Source organism: Lithobates pipiens, unplaced genomic scaffold (genome assembly GCF_037356315.1).
Source record: "Lithobates pipiens isolate NorthernLeopardFrog02 unplaced genomic scaffold, aLitPip1_a1.2 Scaffold_22, whole genome shotgun sequence".
Taxonomy (NCBI): domain Eukaryota; kingdom Metazoa; phylum Chordata; class Amphibia; order Anura; family Ranidae; genus Lithobates; species Lithobates pipiens.
This window is the reverse complement of record NW_027507784.1, coordinates 181,979,309-182,002,254: the sequence shown is the minus strand read 5'-3', so window position 1 is coordinate 182,002,254 and position 22,946 is coordinate 181,979,309. Positions and strand designations below refer to the sequence as shown.

General features: G+C 44.7%; 1 protein-coding gene across 2 annotated transcripts in view; it reads right to left on the bottom strand.

Annotated features, from left to right (window-relative positions):
* PGAP1 (post-GPI attachment to proteins inositol deacylase 1) overlaps nucleotides 1-22,946 on the bottom strand; it is a 484,659-nt gene that overhangs the window by 171,660 nt on the left and 290,053 nt on the right. For both annotated transcript variants that reach the window (XM_077448710.1, XM_077448711.1), the window contains exon 14: nucleotides 17,560-17,635. In XM_077448710.1, coding sequence (XP_077304836.1) covers nucleotides 17,560-17,635 — 76 coding nt within the window. The remainder of the gene's footprint in view (nucleotides 1-17,559; nucleotides 17,636-22,946) is intronic.

Here is a 22,946-nt window from a genome sequence, read left to right as displayed (position 1 = left end):
CAAAAGATGGCCGATTTACCATCTGACAGACTGAGCATGGATCCACCTTTCACTAGTCACCCGGTACACCAAAGGGGGACATTCAAACAGTAAAAGCTGGGCAGTCATATTCACCTGCATGTCTATCCAAGCTGTCCATATTGAAGTGATGGAATCAATGGACACTTCAAGTTTCATTAATGCTCTTAGAGGTTTCAATGCAATCAGAGACCCAGTGAAACTCATTCGCTCAGAGGTTCTAACTTTGTAGGAGCAGTAAAGGAACTGCAAATTACTTCCAACTTGGACACTCTCAGTGTAGAAAGATACTTGAATAAGCAAGGCTGCACATGGACTTTAAACCTCTCTCACATGGGAGGTGTTTGGGAAAGGATGATAGGCATAGCCTGCAGAATTATGGACTCCATCTCTTTTCAAGTAGGAACTGCAAGGCTTACCTACGAATGCCTAGTGACTTCTATGGCGGAGGTCACAGCCATCATTAATGCCAGACCTTTGACATAATTTCAAGTGACTTTGAGGATCCAGTGATTATCACACCTGCTATGTTACTCAAAAGACTGGCCTTGTTGGTGCTCAAGCTGGAGAGTTTTGTGAAAATTACCTTTACAAACGTCAGTGGGGACAAGTACAAACCCTTCCCAATACCTTCTGGAGTCGGTGGGGGAAACAATATATCTCTACTCTTCAACCAAGGAGAAAGTGGCACAGTGAAAAACCTAATCTTAAACCTGGTGATGCTGTGCTCATGAGAGATTGCCAGATACAAAGGAATGAGTGCCAAGTGAGAACGAGCATGTCTGTAAAGTTGAAGTCAAGATCTTCCAGCAGAATGAGGCCAAAATATTCCTAAGACCAGTGGCTGAACTTGTTCTATCCACCAGGTTTTATTCAATTTACCTGCATTTATGTGATTAAATAATATGTTGGTTTTTATTGATGTATACCAGGGATATGCAATTAGCGGACCTCCAGCTATTGCAGAACTACAAGTCCCATGAGGCATAGCAAGACTGACAGCCACAAGCATGACACCCAGAGGCAGAAGCATGATGGGACTTGTAGTTTTGCAACAGCTGGAGGTCCACTAATTGCATATCCCTGATGTATACCAAGCTAGTTATATGCAGAGCGCAGGCGCCACCTACTGTTCCTTTCTGGTATAACTAACTGCTATTTAGTTACACATTGTAGTTTCTTAGAATGTGTTAATAAAATTGTTAGGAACTAGTGCATTCTGGGAGATTCTCTAGAGGAAGGGATTCAGTCACCATTTTAGGGATGCACATCAAGACAGTAAGGCTGTTGATTCAATCTTTCACCATCACCCCTCAGTGAACTTAAAAAGTGAGTTCATGTTATCTCATTCTGCGTTATAGAACATTGTTTATTATATGCAATATTGTACTGATTGAGGTTTATTTGATCAATTTGTAGTTTCACCTGGCTTGTTCCAATAAATCTAAGATCGAAGAAATATGATATCTGAAGTTTATACAGAAAGGTGGTTTAGCTCTCTGTCCTATAGATGGCACGAAAACTAAAATGGCATTTTAGCCAAAAGACTGACTAAAACTAAATCCAAAATTGACATCAAAACACTACACTGCTGGCCATTTCAAAATTGGCAACACAATTTCATCCAGAGCCTGTAAAAATAGCACATTAAAGTTTAAACATGTATTGCACTACCGCATAAGGTTAAGTAAGGGGCATCTATCTACTAAGCTGCTGGAAGAAAAAAATTAAGAAAAAGGTTTTTCTTATATTTTTTCTTAAATATTTAATGTTGGTAATATGTGCAGTGGCATTACAGCTAATAGAGTTTACATTTTTTTGCATTTTAAAGTTGCACTTCTGTTTGTCAAAAAGCAATTTTAGTTTTTTTATGAAACTTGGTTTTGTTTCAACCCCTTTCGCACTTGGGCATTGGGCAAGAAAAGAACCACTATTTTTAGGGGTGCCATACCGTCGTTTTTGCGGGTGTTTTTCGGCCGCTAGTGGCCGAAAAAGGGTTAAAATGACCTGCAAACCGCTGCTGCGGTGGTTTGGCAGTGGTGCCCATTCATTTAAATAGGCAGGAGTGGTGCATACACTGCCCCTTCACCGCTCCAAAGATGCTGCTTGCAGAACTTTTTTTTAACGTCCTGCCTGCCTCCGGATTTCACACTGAGACTGCAGGGGAGCCGTTTTTTAGGCGCTTTACAGGTGCTATTTTTAGCCTAAAAGCACCTGAAAAACACCACAGTGTGAAAGGGGTATTATAAAGACATTCTATATCACAATGGCTAAATCGGTGTCTGTAGAGAATGTACAACATACTATTAGATTTTTACTCCAGGAGTATATAATTAGTTTGGAAATTCTAGAGAAATGTTTAAATAATACATTACAATTTAACTAAACCCATTGGATTTTAGTCTACTAAAATGTACTGGAGATTTTAGTCGACTAAATATGACTAAAAAACACAATTCAGATGGCTAAAATACGACTTAAACTAAAATGGCATTTTAGGAAAAAGCCTGACTAAAACTAAATCAAAATTTGCTGCCAAAATTAACACTGGCTAAAACTGGGCTGAATTTTGTGTAGGGTGGGTGCTTTAAATAGATAGTAGAGAGCTGGGCTATTCCAACAATTAACAGTATTTTTAGTTATTGATTTACAAGAAACTTAATAGTGTTAGGTTAGTGTAGAAGTAATCACTTATCTATATACAACATGCTTAATGCACGAGACATCTGCTTCATCATGCTACGGGAAGTTGCTGAACCTTTGACCTTTTCTTTTTAAAAGGTATGGTTCAAACCAGTTTTAGTTGGATTCGGAAAGGGAAGTATGGATCACGGTCCAGGTCACCTCAATTGAAGAAGTTATGAACTCCCCTGGATTAAATATGCTGTATTTATCTATTGTAGAACCTGTAATACTTCTTTAAACCTAGCTAAGTAAATCTCTTTTATTACTACGTATACCACTTCTGTTTTGTTTTAATCATTGTACTTCATCCACAAATCTGAAAGGGTAAATATATGAACCTGTCAATAAATGAATAAATGTAACACGGAATTTAACCCTTTGTTACATAGACCAACACAAAGTGGCACATAATTGTGAAGTGGAAGGAAAATGATAAATGGTTATACATTTTTTTTTATAAATAAATAATAATAATGTAATAGTGAAAAGCGCGGAGTGCATTTGTATAAAGCCCCTCTGAGTCAATACTTTGTAGAATCACCATTCGCTGCAAGTCTTTTTGGGTATATCTCTACCAGCTTTGCACATCTAGAGTGACATTCTTCTTTGCAGAATAGCTTAAGCTCTGTCAGATTGAATGGAGAGCTGTCTGAACAGCAATTTTCAAGTCTTGCCACAGATTCTCAATTGAATTTAGGTCTGGACTTTGACTGGGCTATTTTAACACATGACTATGCTTTGATCTAAACCATTCCATTGTAGCTGTGGCTGTATGTTTAGGGTCGTTGGCCTGCTGGAAGGTGAACCTCCACACCAGTCTTTTCCAGACTCTAACAAGTTTTCCTTTAAGATTGCCCTGTATTTGGCTCCATCCATCTTCCCATCAACTCTGCTTCCCTGTCCCTGCTGAAGAAAAGCATCCCCACAACAGTAAGCTGCCACCACCATGTTTCACGGTGGGGATGGTGTGTTTAGGGCAGGGGTAGGGAACCTCGGCTCTCCAGCTGTTTTAAAACGACAAGCCCCATGAGACATTGCAAGACCCTAACAATCACAGGCATGACTCCTAGAGGCAGAGGCATGATGGGATTTGTAGTTTCAAAACAGCTGGAGAGCCGAGGCTCCCTACCCCTGGTTTAGGGTGATGTGCAGTGTTATGTGTGGCGGAAAACTAACGTTTTGCTTTTAGGCCAAAAAAAACCTTAGTTAGACTTACTGGTAATGGTATTTCTATGAGCCTTTCAGGACAGCACCATGGAGAGTGTAGCTCCACTTCTTCACAGGAAACACTGCCATGACAACACCCCTTTAAAAGCAGCTGCTTCCACCATGCTATCAGTCGCACACAAGAATTCCTCCGACATGCTGAAATATATAAGCAAAAAAACATTGAGTACCCGAGATTATACATCCATATACCAAACATATTCGGGCGGGAAGTAGCTGCTGTCCTGAAAGGCTCATAGAAATACCATTACTGGCAAGTCTAAGGTTTTTCTCCCTTCGCCTTTTAGGACAGAACCATTGAGATGATAACCGAGAACTTACTTCAGGGCAGGACTACAGCTTGTAAGACCTTTCTGCCAAAGGACTGATCCGAGGCCGACAGAAGATCCAACCTGTAGTGCCTCATGAACATGGAGAAGCTGGACCATGTGGTAGCCTTACAGATCTGTTCTGGCGTTGCCTCAACTCTCTGCCCAAGAAGCTGCCACTGCCTGTGAGGAGATATCCCCTCTGGAGGTTCTCTACCTACAGAAAGGTAGGCTTCTTTGATAGCCTGCTTGAGCCATCTTCCCAAAGGTACTCTTGGATGCTCTTTTACCTTTATGTGCTCCTTCGGACAAGATGAGGGAAGAAGTCTCCCTTAGGTCTTTTGCTGCGTCTAGGTATTTCAACAGCCACCTTCTGAGATCCAAGGTGTGCAAAGCCCTTCTCCCAAACCTGAGGGTGCTGGACAAAACGTCAGAAGTACGATCTCCTGCATGCGGTGGAACATGGAGGGAACCTTTTAGAAGAAAACCTGTATCCGTTTTCAAAATGATTCTGTCCGGGAAGCAGCTGGAAAAAGGGCTCAGCATTTGATAGGGCCTGCAGCTCACTAATCCTGTGGGCTGAGGTTACTAGGAGAATAGTTTTCAATGTAATTTGTTTAAGGAAGCATCTTCCAACAGTTCAAAAGGCGCCTTTGGGAGGCCTTTCACAAATAAAGATAAATCCCAACTTGGGAAAGTTCTCAAGGGCATTGACCTAATTCTGGCCATGGCCTTCAAAAAATAAAAAACAAATAATCGACGGTTCCCTGGATAAAGTTTTCTTTAAAAAAAAAAAAAAGATAATGCTGCCACCTGCACCTTGAGGGTGTTTGCTGCTAGGCCTTTCGCCATACCCTGGTGGAAAAACTCTAGAACAGAAATTAAACTACTGAAATTTAAATTTTTGCTGGAACATCAGGAGTTGGAACACTTCCAGACTTTATAATAAATTGACCTGGTCACCTTCTTTCGACTTGACAGAAGGGTGATGAGTCTTTTCAGACAAGCCTCTGCATCTTAGCAGGTCCTCCTCAGAAACCAGGATGACAGGTTGAGGTATGCTGGGTCTGGATGATGGAGGTAATCATGACTCACAAGATCCTCCTGACCGGTAGTCTCCAGTAGGGCTTCGCTGATGGGCTCAATAGAGTTGAGAACCAAAGCCTTTTTGGCCAGTGGTATGCAATGAGAAGCAAGTCTGTGGATTCTGTTCTGAATTTCGCTAGTACTCATGGAATCAACTGGAACAGGGGAAAAGCGTAGGACAGGAGGAAAGTCCCATCTATGGGCTAAAGCATCCAATCCCAACGCTTGTTCGCAAACAAATCTACCTGAGGCAGCCCCCAACTCTCTGTAATCATCAGAAACATATCCTGGTTCAATGACCACTCGGACTCCCTTACTTTGTTTCTGCTGAGAAAGTCTGATAGGAAATTCTAGCTACCCTTCAGGTGAACTGCCGCTAGTGACGCTATATTTGATTCCAGCCAAGATGGGATCTGATGCACTGGCTCCATAAGTGTTCTGCTATTTGTTCCTCCCTGTTTTGTCAGGTAGAGCACAGCTGTCATGTTGTCTGACAACTTGCACATGATGACCTTCTAAGGACCGCCAGAAGACCAGAAGACTCGCTTCTGAATCGCTTTCAGTTCCCTCCAGTCTGAGGATCACCTTGGACCATTCGCCCTGGGCTGTCTGTCCTTCGAGATGGGCTCCCCATTCCCATGCACTTGCATCTGTTACACGCTTGGATACTGGAAAGATCCAGGGAAGACCCTTTAGGAGGTTCCTTTGATCCCCCCCCCACTACCATACGGACCCAGTACCGACATGAACCTTTGTACGGATACTTCCATGTTGGACTGAACCGATTTCAAGGCTAAGTGAACTTTCTCTATTTTTTCTGTTGGGAGAAAGATCTTTTGTAGCGTTGAATTTATCTCGTACCCTAGGAGCCTTAATCACTGAGCCGGTATCAGATTTGATTTCTGATGGTTCAGCAACCAGCCCAAGCTGTTCAGGTGCTTCTGGGCTATTTGCAGGTTGGTTGCTACTTTCTCCTTGGTCTCTGCAAAGAGTAGCAAGTTATCGAGGTAGGGTACTATGGCAATCCCTTTCAACCTCAGGAGGTTCCAAGGCCTCCGCCAAGACCTTTGTAAACACCCTGGGCGAGAAGGAACAGGGTAGGGTAGGGTAGGGCCCTGAAACATCAGAGACAATTCTGCAATTGGATGTACAGATACGCGTCCCTTAAGTCGACTAACGCCATAAAGCAGTTGGGAGTGAAGATTTCTTACTGAAAAGATGGTGCCCATCAGAAATCTCTTGTATCTTATTGACTTGTTCAGGATTTTCAAATTTAAGATCAGGCAGAATTTTCCGGAAGGTTTCTTTACCAAAAATATGTGGGAATAGAAATCTTCTCCCTCCTGTTCCTTGGAGACCTGGATGATAACTCCTTGTTGCATCAGTTCCCTCAGAAGGGATGTCATAGCCAGTGTTTTTTTGCTGATCTCCTTGGAGATTTGTTACATAGAAACGATGTGGGGGAGTCAGACAACTCTAAGTCGTACCCCTGCCTTATGATGTTTAATACAAAAAGACTTGTTGCTTTTTTCCAGACTGGAAAGAAAGCCTGTAGCCCACTGAAAGGTGATCATTGCATTTTTGCAACTGATTCTGGGAGTCTGAAGAGCACCCTATCCCACCGTTCTCCAGCCCAAAGAGCAAGTCCCCTGTAAAGGGGATCTCACAGAGTTTCACTTTCAAAGCGGAGTCCCCTGACCAAGTTTTGAGCCACAAGGCCCCTCTAGCCGAATTGATAAGGACAGAGGATCTTGCCGACATCCTGATGGACTCTGCAGAGGTATCACCCATGTACTTAACTGCCTTTAGGAGCGTAGGGAAGGACTCTAGCAAATCTTTTCTGGAAGTGCCCGCCTCTACATGCCCTTTCAGCTGTTCCACCCAGCATTCAAGGTTTCACCACTACCGTAGATGCCATGGCCCGGCTTCAGATTGGACAAGGAGGAATCCCAGGCCTTCCTTAGGAGGGAGTCTACAGCTTTGGCCATTGTGTCCTTGAGAATCAAACCCCCATGACTTCAAAGGCTAAATCAGTATGCCTTGAGACCCAAGAGAAGGCCGCATCAATCGTTTTTTTTATTCCAGATGAAAGTCTCCTCAAAAGGAAATTTTTAGAGAGCGAGAAAAAAAAATTATCCCTTCTCCGGGTCATAGTTGCATAGTAGCCAAGGTTGAAAAAAAAAGACACAAGTCCAACCCATGTGTTTTGATTATATGTCAGTATTACATTGTGTATCCCTGTATGTTATGTTTGTTTAGGTGCTTATCTAATCATTTTTTTGAAACCATCAATGCTCCCTCGCTGAGACCACCTCCTGTGGAAGGCACATCCTTGCCGCTTATACAGCAAAGAACCCTCTATGTAGTTTAAGGTTAAACTTCTTTTCTTCCAATTTTAATGAGTGGCCATGTGCCTTGCTAAACTTCCTTCCGCAAAAAAGTTTTATACCTATTGTGGGGTCACCAGTATGGTATTTGTAATTTGAAATCATATCCCCTCTCAAGCATCTCTTCTCCAGAGAGAACAAGTTCAGTGCTCGCAACCTTTCCTCATAACTAATATCCTCCAGACCCTTTATTAGCTTTGCTGCTCTTATTTGTACTCGCTCCATTTCCAGTACATCCTTCCTTATACCTGGTGCCCAAAACTGGTCAGCATACTCTAGGTACAGCCGTACCAGAGTCTTGTAGAGAGGGAGAATTATCCTTTTATCTCTGATCCCCTTTTTAATGCATGCCAATGTTCTGTCTGCTTTGTTAAAAGCAGCTTGCCATTGCTGAGCCTGTCTACTACTAGGACCCCCGGTCCTTTTCCATCCTAGATTGCCCCAGAGGTTCTCCCCCCAGTATATAGAAGATTGCATTCCTATTTTTGCTACCCAAATGCATTTTTTAAACTTAAGGTCCTTCCACTTCTATTTGTCTCCTCCTCTAAATCCCATGTTGGGGGGGGGGGAAATACTAACTCTCCCCTCTGGAGAACCCAGCCACATAGAACTCCTTATTCCTGCTGGACTGAAAAAGACAAACACTTCAGTCAGCCACAGGCTTCCCTGTAGGAAGGCTAGAAATCCAAACAAGACACCCAGAGTGTAAGGATAAGAGGTACCACTGTATCTCTGCCTGGGCCTTGCTGGGGTTCCGGGAACCTGCATCCACCATCCCCACTGACGGCTCCATCTCCTCCATTGCAACGCAGTTGTAGTTTCAACAGCTGAGCTTTTTAAAGTTCAAAATCTTTCCGGCATCCCTGTGCTCGAGGGCCATAAGGAAGCCCCAGCCAGAAGATCCACCTCTTCCTCTTGCGTTCCAGTGGCCGGAACTATGTGCCTCCCCTCCGTAAATCCCTCCCCCTGGAAGCAATGTCACCTGCCACCCGGGGCTCGGAGCCAACATGCCGAGAGCTTCAGCCTCTCTCGGCATGCACACACAGCACACCCACGGCCTCCGAGCACCTGGAGCAGGATCTTCCGACTGTCATCGGCTATTACTCCTATGAACTGGAGAAGAAAGAAGACACCGGAGCATCCCTTTCCCATGCTGGGGGGGGGGGGGGTGCTGGACTGCTCACAGAAGGTACTGCCACTCCCTCACCCATGGAGAAAATTAAGCCCCTCTCTAGCTCCCCAGCAATGCTTCCACCATGGTGGATTAAATACTAAAACTGATGGCATGGTGGCTGCACTCTCTCCATGGTGCTGTCCTGTAAGGCGAAGGGAGAAAGTTACATCTTGGTCTCATCTTTCCAGAGCACCTTCTTCCACATGGCTTTTTGCAAACTACAAACGAGCAGTTGTTTCCTGCCACTTTTTCATAAAGGCCAGATTGTGGAGTGCACAAATAGTTGTCCTGTGGATAGATTCTGAGCTGTGGATCTCTGCTGCTCCTCCAGAGTTACCATGAGCCTCTTGGCTGCTTCTCTGATGAATGTTCTCCTTGCCCGGCCTGTCAGTTTAGATGGACGGCCATGTCTTGGTAGGTTTGCAGTTGTGCTATACCCTAGAGGTAGACTCCATTTACTAATTAGGTGACTTCTGAAGTCAAAATTTTAGTTCGGTGTATCAGAGTAAAGGGGGCCGAGTACAAATGCACACTACACTTTTCAGATATGCATTTGTAAAAAAAACTTTGAAAACCATTTATAATTTTCCTTCCACTTCACAATTATGTGCCACTTTGTCTTGGTCTATTACATAAGATTCCAATAAAATACATATACGTTTTGGTTATTACATGAAAAAATTTGGAAAATTTCAAGGGGTATAAATACTTTTTCAAGGCACTTAAGTAGGGAGATTTGTTTCATCTATGTGCATCATCTGGGGCTGTTCAATTTACTGGGTATATGTGAGGGTATAATCCACTTTAAAGGAATGGTTTGCTTTTACTGTAGGCCCTAAACAACTCAAAAGAGCCAGCAAGCTTCAGATGTTTCTTGGAATAATGACTTTATGACCCTTATCTAATCTTAAAACGGAACTTCACCCAAAAGGGGAAGTTCTGCTTCTTTGTCTACTCCCCCCTCCTCTAAGTTTTCCTCTAAGTCACCACGAGATCACCATTATTGGCGTCAGAGGGGTGCCAACCCCCCACCGCTCTACCACGCCCTCCACCGCTTACCAGAGCCGTCAGCAGTGGCGGAGGCGATCGGGACCTTTCCGAGGCCGGGTATGGAGACGAGTGAGGGAAGATGGCCCCCACCCGTCTCCATACTATAGCAGGGCGGAAGCAACTTCAAAACATCACTTCCTCCCATACATCTTAAAGGGACATTTTTTCATTTTTTTAAATTGAATTTTAGTCCAAATATGAGATCTGAGGACTTTTTTACCCCAGATCCCCTATTTAATAGGACCTGCCATGCTTTTTTCTATTACAAAGGATGTTTACCTTCCTTGTAATAGGAATAAAAGTGACCCATTTTTTTTTTTTTTTTTTAAACTGTTAAAAAATAAAATCAAAGTAAAATAAATTTTAAAAAAGTTTTTTTTCTTTAGCGCCCCGCCCATCAAGCTTGCAAGCAGAAGCGAACACATACGTGAGTAGTGCCTGCATATGAAAACGGTGGTCAAACCACACATGTGAGGTATCACCGCAATCATTAGAGCGAGAGCAAAAATTCTAGCCCTAGACCTCCTCTAACTCAAAACATGCAACCTGTATAATTTATTAAACCTTGCCTATGGAGATTTTTAAGGGTAAAAGTTTGACGCCATTCCACGAGCGGGCGCAATTTTGGAGTGTGACATGTTGAGTATCAATTTACCTGGCATAACATTATCTTTCACAATATTCTCTAGGGTGTTAGAAAAAAACGAGAGTTACACTTACCGGTAACTCTGTTTCTAGGAGTCGTCCAGGACAGCACTAGAGAGATAGGCTCCACCTCCAGAGGCAGGAAACACAATCCAGATCTTTAAAGGGCGGTCTCCGTCCCTTCCCCTTCAGTCTTGTAAATGAGAACTTCCCCGGAAACGGCTTCTGTAACGACAAAAACACTTGTCCAGCATTATAACAGCATATAGGGAGGGAATCCATGCTGTCCTGGACGACTCCTAGAAACAGAGTTACCGGTAAGTCTAACTCTCGTTTTCTCTAGTCGTCTGTCCAGGACAGCACTAGAGAGGATCAATGAGAACTTACCAGATTAGGGGGGGGGGGGACTACCGCTTGAAGGACCTTTCTCCCAAACACCTGATCTTGCGCTGAGATAAGGTCCAATCTCTAATGCTTCATAAACGTCGAGTAGCTTGACCAAGTTGCTGCTCGACAAATTTGTTCTGGTGTCGCTCCAGCTCGCTCTGCCCAAGAGGTCGATAGTGCTCGTGTAGAGTGAGCCATGGGGGGAAAAAGGACATTCCATTTTCATCCCTTTGTAGGCTTCTACAATAGCTTGTTTGATCCACCTTGCAATTGTATTCTTTGAAGCTTGTGACCCCAATTTTTTACCCGCATGTAAAACAAATAATGCATTTGATTTTCTAATGCTTTTCGACATCTCCAGATACTGTAAGACACAGGCTCTCACATCCAGTTGGTTAAACTCTACCTCCTTAGGATTAGTGGGGGACCCACAGAACGAAGGTAAAACAATTTCCTGTGTTCTATGGAACTTTGTCACTACTTTGGGTAAAAACCCAGGGTCCGTGTGCAACACCAGCCTATCTGCAAAAATTTGTAAAAACGGCTCTTTCACTGAAAGTGCCTGAAGCTCGTTAATGCGTCTGGCTGTGGAAATAGCCACTAGGAACACTGTTTTGAGCGTGATCCATTTCAAGGAAAGTTCTTCTTCCCGAGACTTTTTTACCCATCCCTGTAACACAACTGACCGGTCCCATTTGGGTAAAATTTTGAAAGGAACAGGTTTAATCCTGGTCAACCCCTTAAAGAACCTTCTGACTAGTGGGTCTGCCGCCAGAGGTTGATCCAAAAAAAAACAGACAGGGCCGCAATTTGTACCTTTAAGGTACTAATGGCCAGTCCCTTATCCGCACCGTCTTGTAAAAACGCCAACTGTCGGGATATTTATGGACACCTTTTTAGTGTCCAACCATGAACAAAAAACCTTCCAATACTTAACATAAATTGCTTGGGTTACCCTCTTTCTACTAGAAAGGAGTGTTCCAATCACCCTATCCGAGAGCACCTTAGACTTCAAGAGGCTCTCTTCAGACGCCAGGCCGATAACTTTAGGGTCTGTATTTCTGGCAACAGAACTGGACCCTGGGACAGCAGATCCTCTCTCTCGGGCAGTATGAGGGGAGGCTCGTCTGTCAAGCCCAGCAGCATTGAGAACCACGGTCTCTTCGGCCAATACAGAACCACCAGTATTAATGTGGTCCGTTCCTGCAAAAATTTCCTCAGGACTAGAGGAATTAGCTTGAATGGGGGGAAACCGTAGCAAGTGCGAAACGCCCAGTTTTGTGCCAAAGCATCTATCCCTTTTGCCCCTGCCTCCCTCTCTAGGGAGAAATATACTGGGACCTGGGTGTTCGCTTTCCTGGCGAACAAGTCCACCTCCGGAAGACCCCATTTGCGCATTGCGCACAGCTGGAAACTCTCCCTGTTCAGGGACCATTCTGATTCGTACACCCGGTGTCGACTCAAAGTCTGCCAGGTGGTTGTCCACCCCCTTTAGATGGACCGCTGAAACCGATTCTAGGTTTTCTTCTGCCCAATTCATGATCGTACTTGTTAGCTTGATCAAGGACGGGCATCTTGTTCCTCCCTGTTTAGGTAGGAAACTGCCACTATACTGTCCGAGAGGACCTGTACATGGTGGTCCTTCAGATCCCTGGCAAACGCCCTTAAGGCTTCCCAGATTGCCTGCAACTCCCTCCAATTGGCCGACCTCTGGGACTGTGTCTTCCCCCAGCATCCTTGGGCTACTTTTGACCCCAAGTGGGCCCCCCAGCACCAAGCACTGGCATCCGTAGTGATGCGGACAGACACTGGAGGAGACCACCATAGACCCCGTACTAGGTTCTCCTCTCTCTTCCACCACCAAAGAGACCTTCTGGTCTTTGAAGATAGATGGATAATCCCGTCCAGGGATTCTTGTGTCCCGTCCCAGCTGCTCAGAATATTGGCATGAAGGCACCTGAAATGAGCCCTTGCCCAAGGAACCACAGGGATTGTTGCCACTAATAGGCCCAACCCTGCCATAGCTGAGCGGATGGAAATTGTCAGATTGGACTGCAAAAAGGTTACCATCTCTTTCACCTTTTCTACCTTTTCCCCTGTGAGGAAGACTTTCTGTGGCACAGAATCTACCAGAAAACCTAGATACTGTATGGCCTGTGTTGGTGTCAAGTGCGACTTTTCTTCGTTTATTAACCACCCCAGCCTTTTTAGGCAAGAGATGGCTCCCCTCAGATCTCCCTGCAGTTGGAGCTTTGAAGGGGCGAAGAATAAAAGGTCGTCCAAGTATGGTATGACAGCGACCCCTTTCAGCCTCAGGGGAGCCAACACTTCTGCCAGGACCTTGGTAAATATCCTGGGGGGAAGAAGATAGACCGAATGGCAGAGCCCTGTATTGGAGGTATCGGATCTGCCTTCCCCAAAGAATCGCTATCCTCAAATACTTTTGAGAGTCTTCTCGAATGGGAATGTGTAGGTAAGCGTCCCTCAGATCAAGAGAGGCCATGAAACAATTTGGAGGGAGTACTGACCTCACTGTAAAAATTGTTTCCATCCGGAATTTCTTGTAAGTTACCCACTTGTTCAGTAACTTTAGATTCAAAGTTAACCGGAATTTGCCTGACGGTTTCTTCACTACAAACACATGCGAGTAGAAACCGTGGTTTATTTCTTGTGACGGAACTGGCACTAGAACCCTCTGGTCTATTAAATCGCCAATTTGCGACAGCAAAGCTGTCGCTTTCTGGGGATCCTTGGGAGGCTTGGTCAGACACATCCTTGTAGGTGGGGTGTGCTTGACTGTATTTTGTAACCCTCCCTGATGATCCTCAGAATAAAAGTATTTGGGGTAGTCTTTTCCCACTGTGGGAGGAACTGCCCCAGTCTTCCCCCCACAGGGACCAGGACACTGGGATTTAGTGGGTTTTTTTTAGAAGAGGAAAAAAGATTGCCTTTGTTTTCCTCCCATCCACCGTTTCTTAGGGGTTGACTCCTTAGAGGTCTGTCCTTGTGACTGTCCCTGCCTTTTGGGACGAAAAAAGCGTTTACCTGTAGTCTTTTTGGATTTAACAGGAAAGGCCTTCTTGTCCGCAGTAAGGTCCAGGACTTTCTCAAGATCCTGCCCGAACAAGAGGTCTCCCTCAAAGGGGATGCCACATAACCTCACTTTTGAGGCCGATTCTAATGACCAAGACTTCAACCAAAGTGCCCTGCGAGATGCGTTTACGAGGGCAGCGGTCCTGGCTGACAATTTAACAGACTCCGCAGAGGCATCTGCCATATAACCTGCTGCTTTATGTAGCATAGGAAGGGAATCCAGGATTTCCTTTCTGGAGGTCCCCCCTTCCAAATGGCTTTGCAATTGTTCCAGCCAGACCTCCAAGTTGCGAGTCACTATTGTCGTGGCCATTGCAGGTTTTAAATTAGTCATGGTTACTTCCCATGACCTCTTCAGCAGCACCTCCATTCTTTTATCCATGGGTTCCTTAAGAACACCCATGTCCTCAAAGGCAAGGTCTGTTGATTCTGCACACTGGGAAAAAGCTGCGTCTACCTTGGGCACTTTGTTCCAGACACAAGTAGGGTCCTCGCTGAAGGGGAATCTCTGCTTCATACTTTTAGGAAAAAATTGCTTTTTCTCTAGCTCCTCCCACTCTTTCTTGATCGAATCTACCAGTGTGCTATGAACCGGAAAAACCCTGACTGAATCTGCCTTTAGGGTCTGATACATCCGGTCATGCAAGGACAGGGAGACTCGCTCTTCTCTAATTTCGAGCGTCTCATAAATCACCCCCAGTAAGGCATCTACCTCCTCGAGTGAGAGCCTGTATCTGGGAGAGCTTGTCCCTTGAACAGGAATGTCTCTGGATGATGCCGTCTCACTTAGGCCATCCAGAGAATCAAATTCCTCTTCCCCTGATTCGTCCCCTTCCTCTGGGGTGGAAGCAGGGGGGACTGCGGCTGGTTTTGGGGTCTCAAGGTTCGCTAGCATTGTCTTGATGGATTGCATTTCTTTCTGTACTCCAGAAATCAAATCCTTACAGGCTCCCGTAGCTTCCTTATAGACCAATTTGTCTATGCAGGGTTTGCAAAGGGGCTTAGACCATCCTTCTTTTAATTTATTCATACATGAAGGACATCTCTTCTTCCCCCTGACCGCTCTGGTTCTTTGGGCAGAGCCCAAGACAAGAGAAGGAGAGAAGAAGGAAGGGAAAAACAGACAAGCTAACGTCAGCGAAACCTTAGCAAAAATAGGATGCCTTCACCAAACACCTATGTGCACCCCACCAACCGCTAACAAGATTCGCAACTCTTTAGTCCGGATCCTGTTTGAGAGAGGGAGGGAGGAAAAACACACCTGGACCATTTCAGAATGCCTTTGCATTGATTAGTCAATCACTCCCCCCCCTCACTCCCAACCCTGTAGGTACAAGACACCTCTGTTTGCCTACCTGAGCTGGTTCGGCTCCACTGCCACTCTCTACTGCATCCATATCCGATCGGAATGTTGCCTAACCGACTGGAGGCTTTTCCCTTCGTTTGTGATGCAGCACGAACGTTATGTGGCCAGGGCTTTTTAAAATAGCCGCCGAGGTTCCGATCGTCCACGCTCGCCGCGCAACCCGGGACAGAAGTGGATTGCCGGAAGTCCTCTATCCTCCTCCTGCGTTCCACAGGCCGGAACTCGATGCCTGTGCCCGCCCCCCACCTGACTTCGCGCCCAAATCCGAACCTATCGTCAGGCGAGGGAACGCCAGCCCTCCCCGGGCTTTAGAAGGAGAACGCCGGTTCGTAGCTGCTGTCAACCCGACTGGAGGACCTCAGATGTCTGCTACCAAAAACAGGTACACAGAACTCCTTCCCCGTCTCTTATGGGCAATCCCACCGTCAGGGGAAGGAGAGCTCCTGATCCAGCCTCCTTCTCCGGTGGAGGAAGCACAAAGACTGAAGGGGAAGGGACGGAGACCGCACTTTAAAGATCTGGATTGTGTTTCCTGCCTCTGGAGGTGGAGCCCATCTCTCTAGTGCTGTCCTGGACAGACGACTAGAGAAAAACAATATATAATGTTTGGGGGTTCTAAGTAATTTTCTAGTAAAAAATAAAAATAAATTTTAAACTTGTAAACACCAAAATCTCAAAATGAAACTAGTCCTTAAGTGGTTAACCACTTGAGATCCGCGCTATTGCCAAATGACGGCATTAGCGCGGATCTACTTTTCCGGGACTACGTCTATTGACGTCGTCCCGGGAACGAGCGGCCTGCGCGCGCCCTGACGGGCGCGCGCGGCGCGCTCTGTGATCGGCGAGTTCGTGAGACTCGCCTGATCACCGATCTGTGCAAGGGGTCGATCCCGACCCCTTATCACGTGATCAGCTGTCAGCCAATGACAGCTGATCATGTGATAGAACGGAGCCGGTAATCGGCTATTATTCCTCCTCGCGCTGACAGCGCGAGGAGAGAAAAAAAAAGCCGATCACCGGCGGCCGTGATCGGGACATCAGTCCCGATCACGGCAAGCAATACCGCTGACCACCTGCCCCCTGCCAGTGCCCACCGCAGTGCCATCCTGAAAAAAAGTAAAAGCAAAAGTAAGTGCCCCCCAGCAGTGCCACCCAGCAGTGCCCATAGTGCCCACAGTGCCACCCACAGTGCCACCCACAGTGCCATCCAGCAGTGCCACCCACAGTGCCCACAATGTGCCCACAATGTGCCTCAAAGGTGCTGCACCCCAGTGCCGCCCATCAGTGCCCAGCAGTGCCGCCCATCAGTGCCCAGCAGTGCCGCCCATCAGTGCCCAGCAGTGCCACCTATCAGAGCCACCTATCAGTGCCCATCAGTCCCATCTATCAGTGGTACCTATCAGTGCCCATCCGTGCCACCCATCCGTGCCACTTATCCGTGCCACCCATCCATGCCATCTTATCTGTGCCCATCTTTGCCCGTCAGTGCCGCCTTATCTGTGCCCATCGGTGCCGCCTTATCTGTGCCTATTAGTGCCGCCTTAACTATGCCTATCAGTGCCCACCAGTGCAGCCTATCAGTGCCCACCAATGCAGCCCATCAGTGCCCACCAATGCAGCCCATCAGTGCCCACCAATGCAGCCCATCAGTGCCCACCAATGCAGCCATCAGTGCCGCCTAATCAGCGCACTTCAATGAAGGAGAAAAATGACCCGTTTGCAAAATTTTATAACAAACTATTAAAACATGATTTTTTTTTTTTTTTGCATCTTTTTTTGTTTGTTTAGCAAAAAATAAAACTCCGAGCTGTAACTAAATACCACCAAAAGAAAGCTGTATTTGTGGGAAAAAAATGATAAAAATTTCATTTGGGTACAGCGTTGTATGACCGCGCAATTGTCATTCAAAGTGCATCAGCGCTGAAAGCTGAAAATTGGTCTGGGACTGAGGGGGGTTTAAGTGCCCAGTAAGCAAGTGGTTAAACACCTTTAGTTTCAAAAAGATATCTAAACATATTGTATATTTTACTCTATGTCTTTATGCTATACCTAGGGTCAAAAACTATTTGCTACAGAATAATTGGTTATACAAAACATTGCTAAATTGTGTTAACAGGTATCACACGTACATACCAAATGAAAGGGCATGTGTAACAGGCAATTGCTCGGTTTTCAACTCTTCTTTTAAAAATTCACATTCCACTGAAAACTAAAACAAACATAGGAGTAATTTTACACACCGTGCATGATTCTCAGGAGAAAGCTGTAGAATGTTATCACTACATTAATAGAAAATATTAACTCTTATATTTCAAATTCAGGGTCATATGTGCACATTACTGAAATAACATCAAAATATATTTGGTAGCTATGACCCATTAAAATCTGTTAGATTAATTTATAGTTGTGTAATGATACTATATACAACACTGGACTATGAAAAAAAAAAACTAAATACTGTAGTATAAATTTAAATATATTTCCACCTTTGATCCTAAAGACAAGGCACTAGCAGTGTGGCATTTATGTGCAACTTTTTATTAAACTGATCTGTTTAAAAAGTTAATGCTCTATGAGCTTTTTTCTACCTCTCCTACGCGCTTATTTTTGATCACTTCAAGCCGGTGTCTAATGTGAATCCCAGCGACTGATCACAACTTGCCGAATTACCCTGGTGGGGACAAACACACCCACACATGGTGATGAAGTATTTTTGGATATGTTTGCACTAAAACTTGACTCTTGTATTGTTTTGGATTGACATTTTTCATTGAAACTAGCAGATGGACAAACTTTTTTTATACACAAATTTTTTGTCAACCACTAGCTGACCAGCACACGCAGAGATATACTGCGGCAGGTCGGCTCTCCTGAACAAACCGACGTACCTGTATGTGCAAGGAGGATAGCGGGCACGTGCCCGTGGGTTCCGTGGACTTGATGTCTGCCGGTGATCCGTGACTGCCGTGAGGAGAGGAAGAATGGGGCACTGCCTATGTAAACAAGGCGATTCCCCATTGTATCAGATGATGACAGATATACCGTTCCCAGTGATCGGGAACAGTAATCTCCGTCATGTTCCAGTAAGCCCATCCCCTCTACAGTTAGAACACACCCAGGGAACACACTTAACCCATTGATCGCCCCCTAGTGTTAACCCCTTCCCTGCCAGTGTCATTTTTACATTGATCAGTGCATTTTGATATCAACGATGAATGTAATGATGTCACTGGTCCCCAAAAAGTGTCATTTGGGGTCAGATTTGTCTGTGGTCCCGCTAAAAATCGCAGGTCGCCGCCATTACCAGTTTGTAGACCCAATAACTTTTGCGCAAACCAATCAATATATGCCTAATGCAATTTTTTTTTGTTTTACCAAAAATATGTAGAATATATATCGGCCTAAACTAATGAAATAAATTAGTTTTTTTGTATTTTTATCTGGATATGTATTATAGCAGAAAGTAAAAATAAAAACCGCAGAGGTGATCAAACATTTGGTATTTGTATACAAGTCTATATACTTATACACTTAGTTTTGACAGTGCACTTTACACTTAATACCATATTTACCACATCCCACCAATCCAGGTTTTTTTTCCAGTGCTGCAGTCTCTCACTATATTGGCCAAAAGCACCCTTTTATAATTGTATATATTTTGCAGACAAGTTTGAGAAACCTCAGGCAAAGTTTTGTTATGTGTTCCCAATCACACAGCATTACCTAAAAAATGATAAGTGTTTCAATGGAGCCGCGTTAAATCTCACACACAGTATAGGCATACTTTCTAAATCAAAGGAGCACTTTCAGGCATTCTAGGGGCATACATTATGCATCTAATCTCCTGAATACCTCTGAATCACATTTTTGGAGACCTTGGAGCACCAGGACAGTGGAATCACCCACCAAACCACCCAAGGTATTTTCTAAGAGGCACAGCTATTCCTTTGATTTTTATTTTCTTTTTTTTTTCTTTAGTTACACAATTTTTGGGAAATGTGGAAAGATAAATATATTATATACAAACACACACACACACACATATATATATATATATATATATATATATATATATATATACACACACACACACACACAGTTGCTAATTCATTACATGCCTATGATAGGTTGTTACCAGACATTGGGTATTCCCTGCCCAGAACGCCCTGGGCCTCTAGTTCATGCTGTTGGTCTGTTCAGGTCACAGACCAGGCCACCTGAGTAATCTGTGCAATATTGCCAGTCATCCCTAGCAAATCTTGGTTGCTCCACACCCTAGTGATTCTTCTCAATTTCCCATAGCGTAATTCTTTCAGCGGTTTCTTCCCCCCCCCGACTACACCTACTCTCAACTTTCTCTAAACACATACCTTTTTTGTAACTGGATCATATCCCAGGCTTCTCACAGCAACAATTCAGCTTCCGCCCCTCCTACACCTACCAGGGTTGGGGAGCACAGCAATGCTCAAAACCTAAGGAGCTGGACCATTCTGAAATTTATGGCATTGCTACAGCGTAGAAGAATTCCCGACCCGGCCACAGCTCGGAAAGCAGAGCTGTTTAAATTGTTGTTTCCGCCCCCATCAGTAGCCAGACCTAACTTGGATCCAGTTTCTCTACAGTCCATATCCACGGTACTCAGTTATGATCAACACCTTATCCACATCTATCCATGATAACCAAGCTAGAGTGAAGGTCTTAGAATCCTATCCTGCAGCCATAACACCAGAGGTAGTAGCAGTTCCAGCATCAGCAGTTCCGATTGCAGGTACAACAGATCCCAACCCCACAGTTTATCCAGCACACTTCATCCCAGTCAACATCACAAAAGATATTCTAAAGGGCAGGGGTGTGAACTTGGCCTCACTCCTCATTGCTGCAAGCGATTTTGAAGATAACAAGTCTTAAGATTGCAGGGACATTTCAGTCGTGGTCAAGTCCAAAGACCCTAGGCTCAACAGGAAGTTGTCCACCCCAGGAATTTGTTCTAGCCTTTAACATCTACTGAGATGTTCTTTGTTCAGTTGGTCCCAACAGGAGGGAAGAATTTGATTTGTGTCTTCATTTTGTTGGGGATTTGGGTTGCAATGTGGGGGCTACACTTTGTGACTGTCGTCGTTGTTTTGCAGCTGAGGCAGCAGCCAAGTTCATGCAGTTCAGGGTCCTTTCCAACTGGAGCAACATTGATATAGAGCAGGGATATGCAATTAGCGGACCTCCAGCTGTTGCAGAACTACAAGTCCCATGAGGTATAGCAAGACTGACAGCCACAAGCATGACACCCCAAGGCAGAGGCATGATGGGACTTGTAGTTTTGCAACAGCTGGAGGTCCGCTAATTGCAGATCCCTGATATAGAGCTTCTCTGACACTGTTTCGCCATCTTACGTTCTCCGCTATGCTCTGACAGTCATCCGCTCACCTCAAGTCTACGTGCACTCTCAAACTTCTCAACACCACCTGACTAAGCTGAATGAAAGTACAATGTTCGGTTAACTGTCTTTCCTCACTCCAGTCTCCCTCACTCATGCATTTCTTAGAACATGGTTTTCGTTTGGGTTTCACACTGGTCTCTATCATCAGACCTTTCTCCATTTAGTTCTTGGAGAATTAGCCCCATTAGACTTGTTAAGGGTACATTTTCCAATAAACTTTGGCTAATTTGCAACTTGCCCGCTCCTTATTCTACTGACATCCCCAGTCTAAATTCCCTGAGGAATTCTCACTCAAATACACATCTGTTGATCAAGCTATACAGTGCATTGTTTGCATGGGAGCAGGTGCGTGGCTGTCCAAAAGAAATATTTTGTATGCCTTCAAGCTATTACCTATGGAACCGTCCTTGTGGTAGGGCATTAAGTGGAAGGATTTATATTGTTTTACCATCAAGCTTGCCTTCGGATCCAAGGCAAGTCCATGGCCATTCAATATATTTGCTCAGTCACTCACTTGGATTTTGTCCCAAAGAGCTCATTGTCAGAAGGTCTGTCTTTGGACAATTTTCTCTTGATCGAGAGGCCTGATAAATCCCCCACAGATGTGTACAGATTAAAATAAATCTTTGGTAATATCAGCATGTCCATTGCAGAACACAAAGTAGAAGGTCCTTCACAATCCATCACCATTTTAAGCATTTCGCTTCACTCATTCCATGCTGGCCAGCCTTCCACTAGACAAGTTGACTCACATTAGGTCCGTTATACATACTGTATTTTTGCCCGTTCGCAGGTCGGTACAAAAAGGAGTTGCAGTCCTTACTGGGCATGCTTAATTGTGCTACGAGGATCATTCCTTAGGGACGATCTTTCATATAATGGCTTCTGGCTTTTTTGCTTCAGGCTCAGTATCCGGACCAAGTCCTTAGACTAGATCAATCGTTGATCTGGCCACGTGGGGGTTCCTCAATGACTGGAATGGTGTGTCAATGTTTATTCCGGTAGCTTCTGCCTCTTCTCCGAGTAGTTACAAATGCTGCCACTTCCAAATTTGAAGCCATTTTTGCCTCCCCTCCCTCCCCCCCACCCCCGGTTTACAGGTCCATGGCCTCAAGAAATTTTGCTGATCCGCAGGTTTAGTCAGGCGTTATCCTTGTTCGAATTTTTTCCCATAGTGGCAGCAGCTCAGGTTTGGGGTCACACCTGGGTAGGGCAAACAGTAGTTTCTCCACTGACAATCTGGCCACGGCCGAGATCTTTGATAGAGGTAGGTCTGGCTCACGTCATCAGGAGGTTGGGCAGGAGGAAAGCCTCTTGATTTTCTCAGTACGTTCCAAACCCTCAGGTCGAAATGTCACAAGCATTCGCTAAGTTAGCCCAGTGATGTAACTTGTTCAATAAACATTTATTTCCCACCAGTCCTCTTTTTATCCCCTTTTAGGCATCCTGACTAGCTGACCAGGGCACACTTCAGGTCTGTGTCATGTCTAAGTCTTTGTTTCGTGTTTGTTGTATCTGTCTCAGCTCGAAAAAAACGATCTTAAATATATCTATCTATATATGTACAGTGGGGAAAATGATTTCCCTGCAGCTTTTGTACGTTTGCCCACTTACAAAGAAATGAAGGGTCTATAATTTTTATCATAAGTGTATTTTAAATGATAGAGACAGAATATCAACCAAAAATTCAGAAAAAAAAAACATGATACAAATGTTCTAAATTGAGTTGCAGTTCAGTGAGTAAAATAAATATTTGATCACCAAGCAAAACAGGACTTGGTACTTGGTGGAGAAACCCTTGTTGGCAAGCACAGAGGTAAGACTTTTCTTGTAGTTGGTTACCAGACTTGCACACATCTCAGGAGGGATTTTGCTCCACTCTTCTTTACAGATCTTCTCTAAATCCCTAAGGTTTCTTGGCTGTTGCTTGACAATTCAAAGTTTCAGCTACCTCCATAAACTTTCTAAAGAATTAAGGTCTGGAGACTGGCTAGGCCACTTCATGACCTTAATGCGATTCTTCTTGAGCCACTCCTTTGCTGGGTCATTGTCATGCTGAAAGCCCCGTGACCCATCTTCAGTGTTC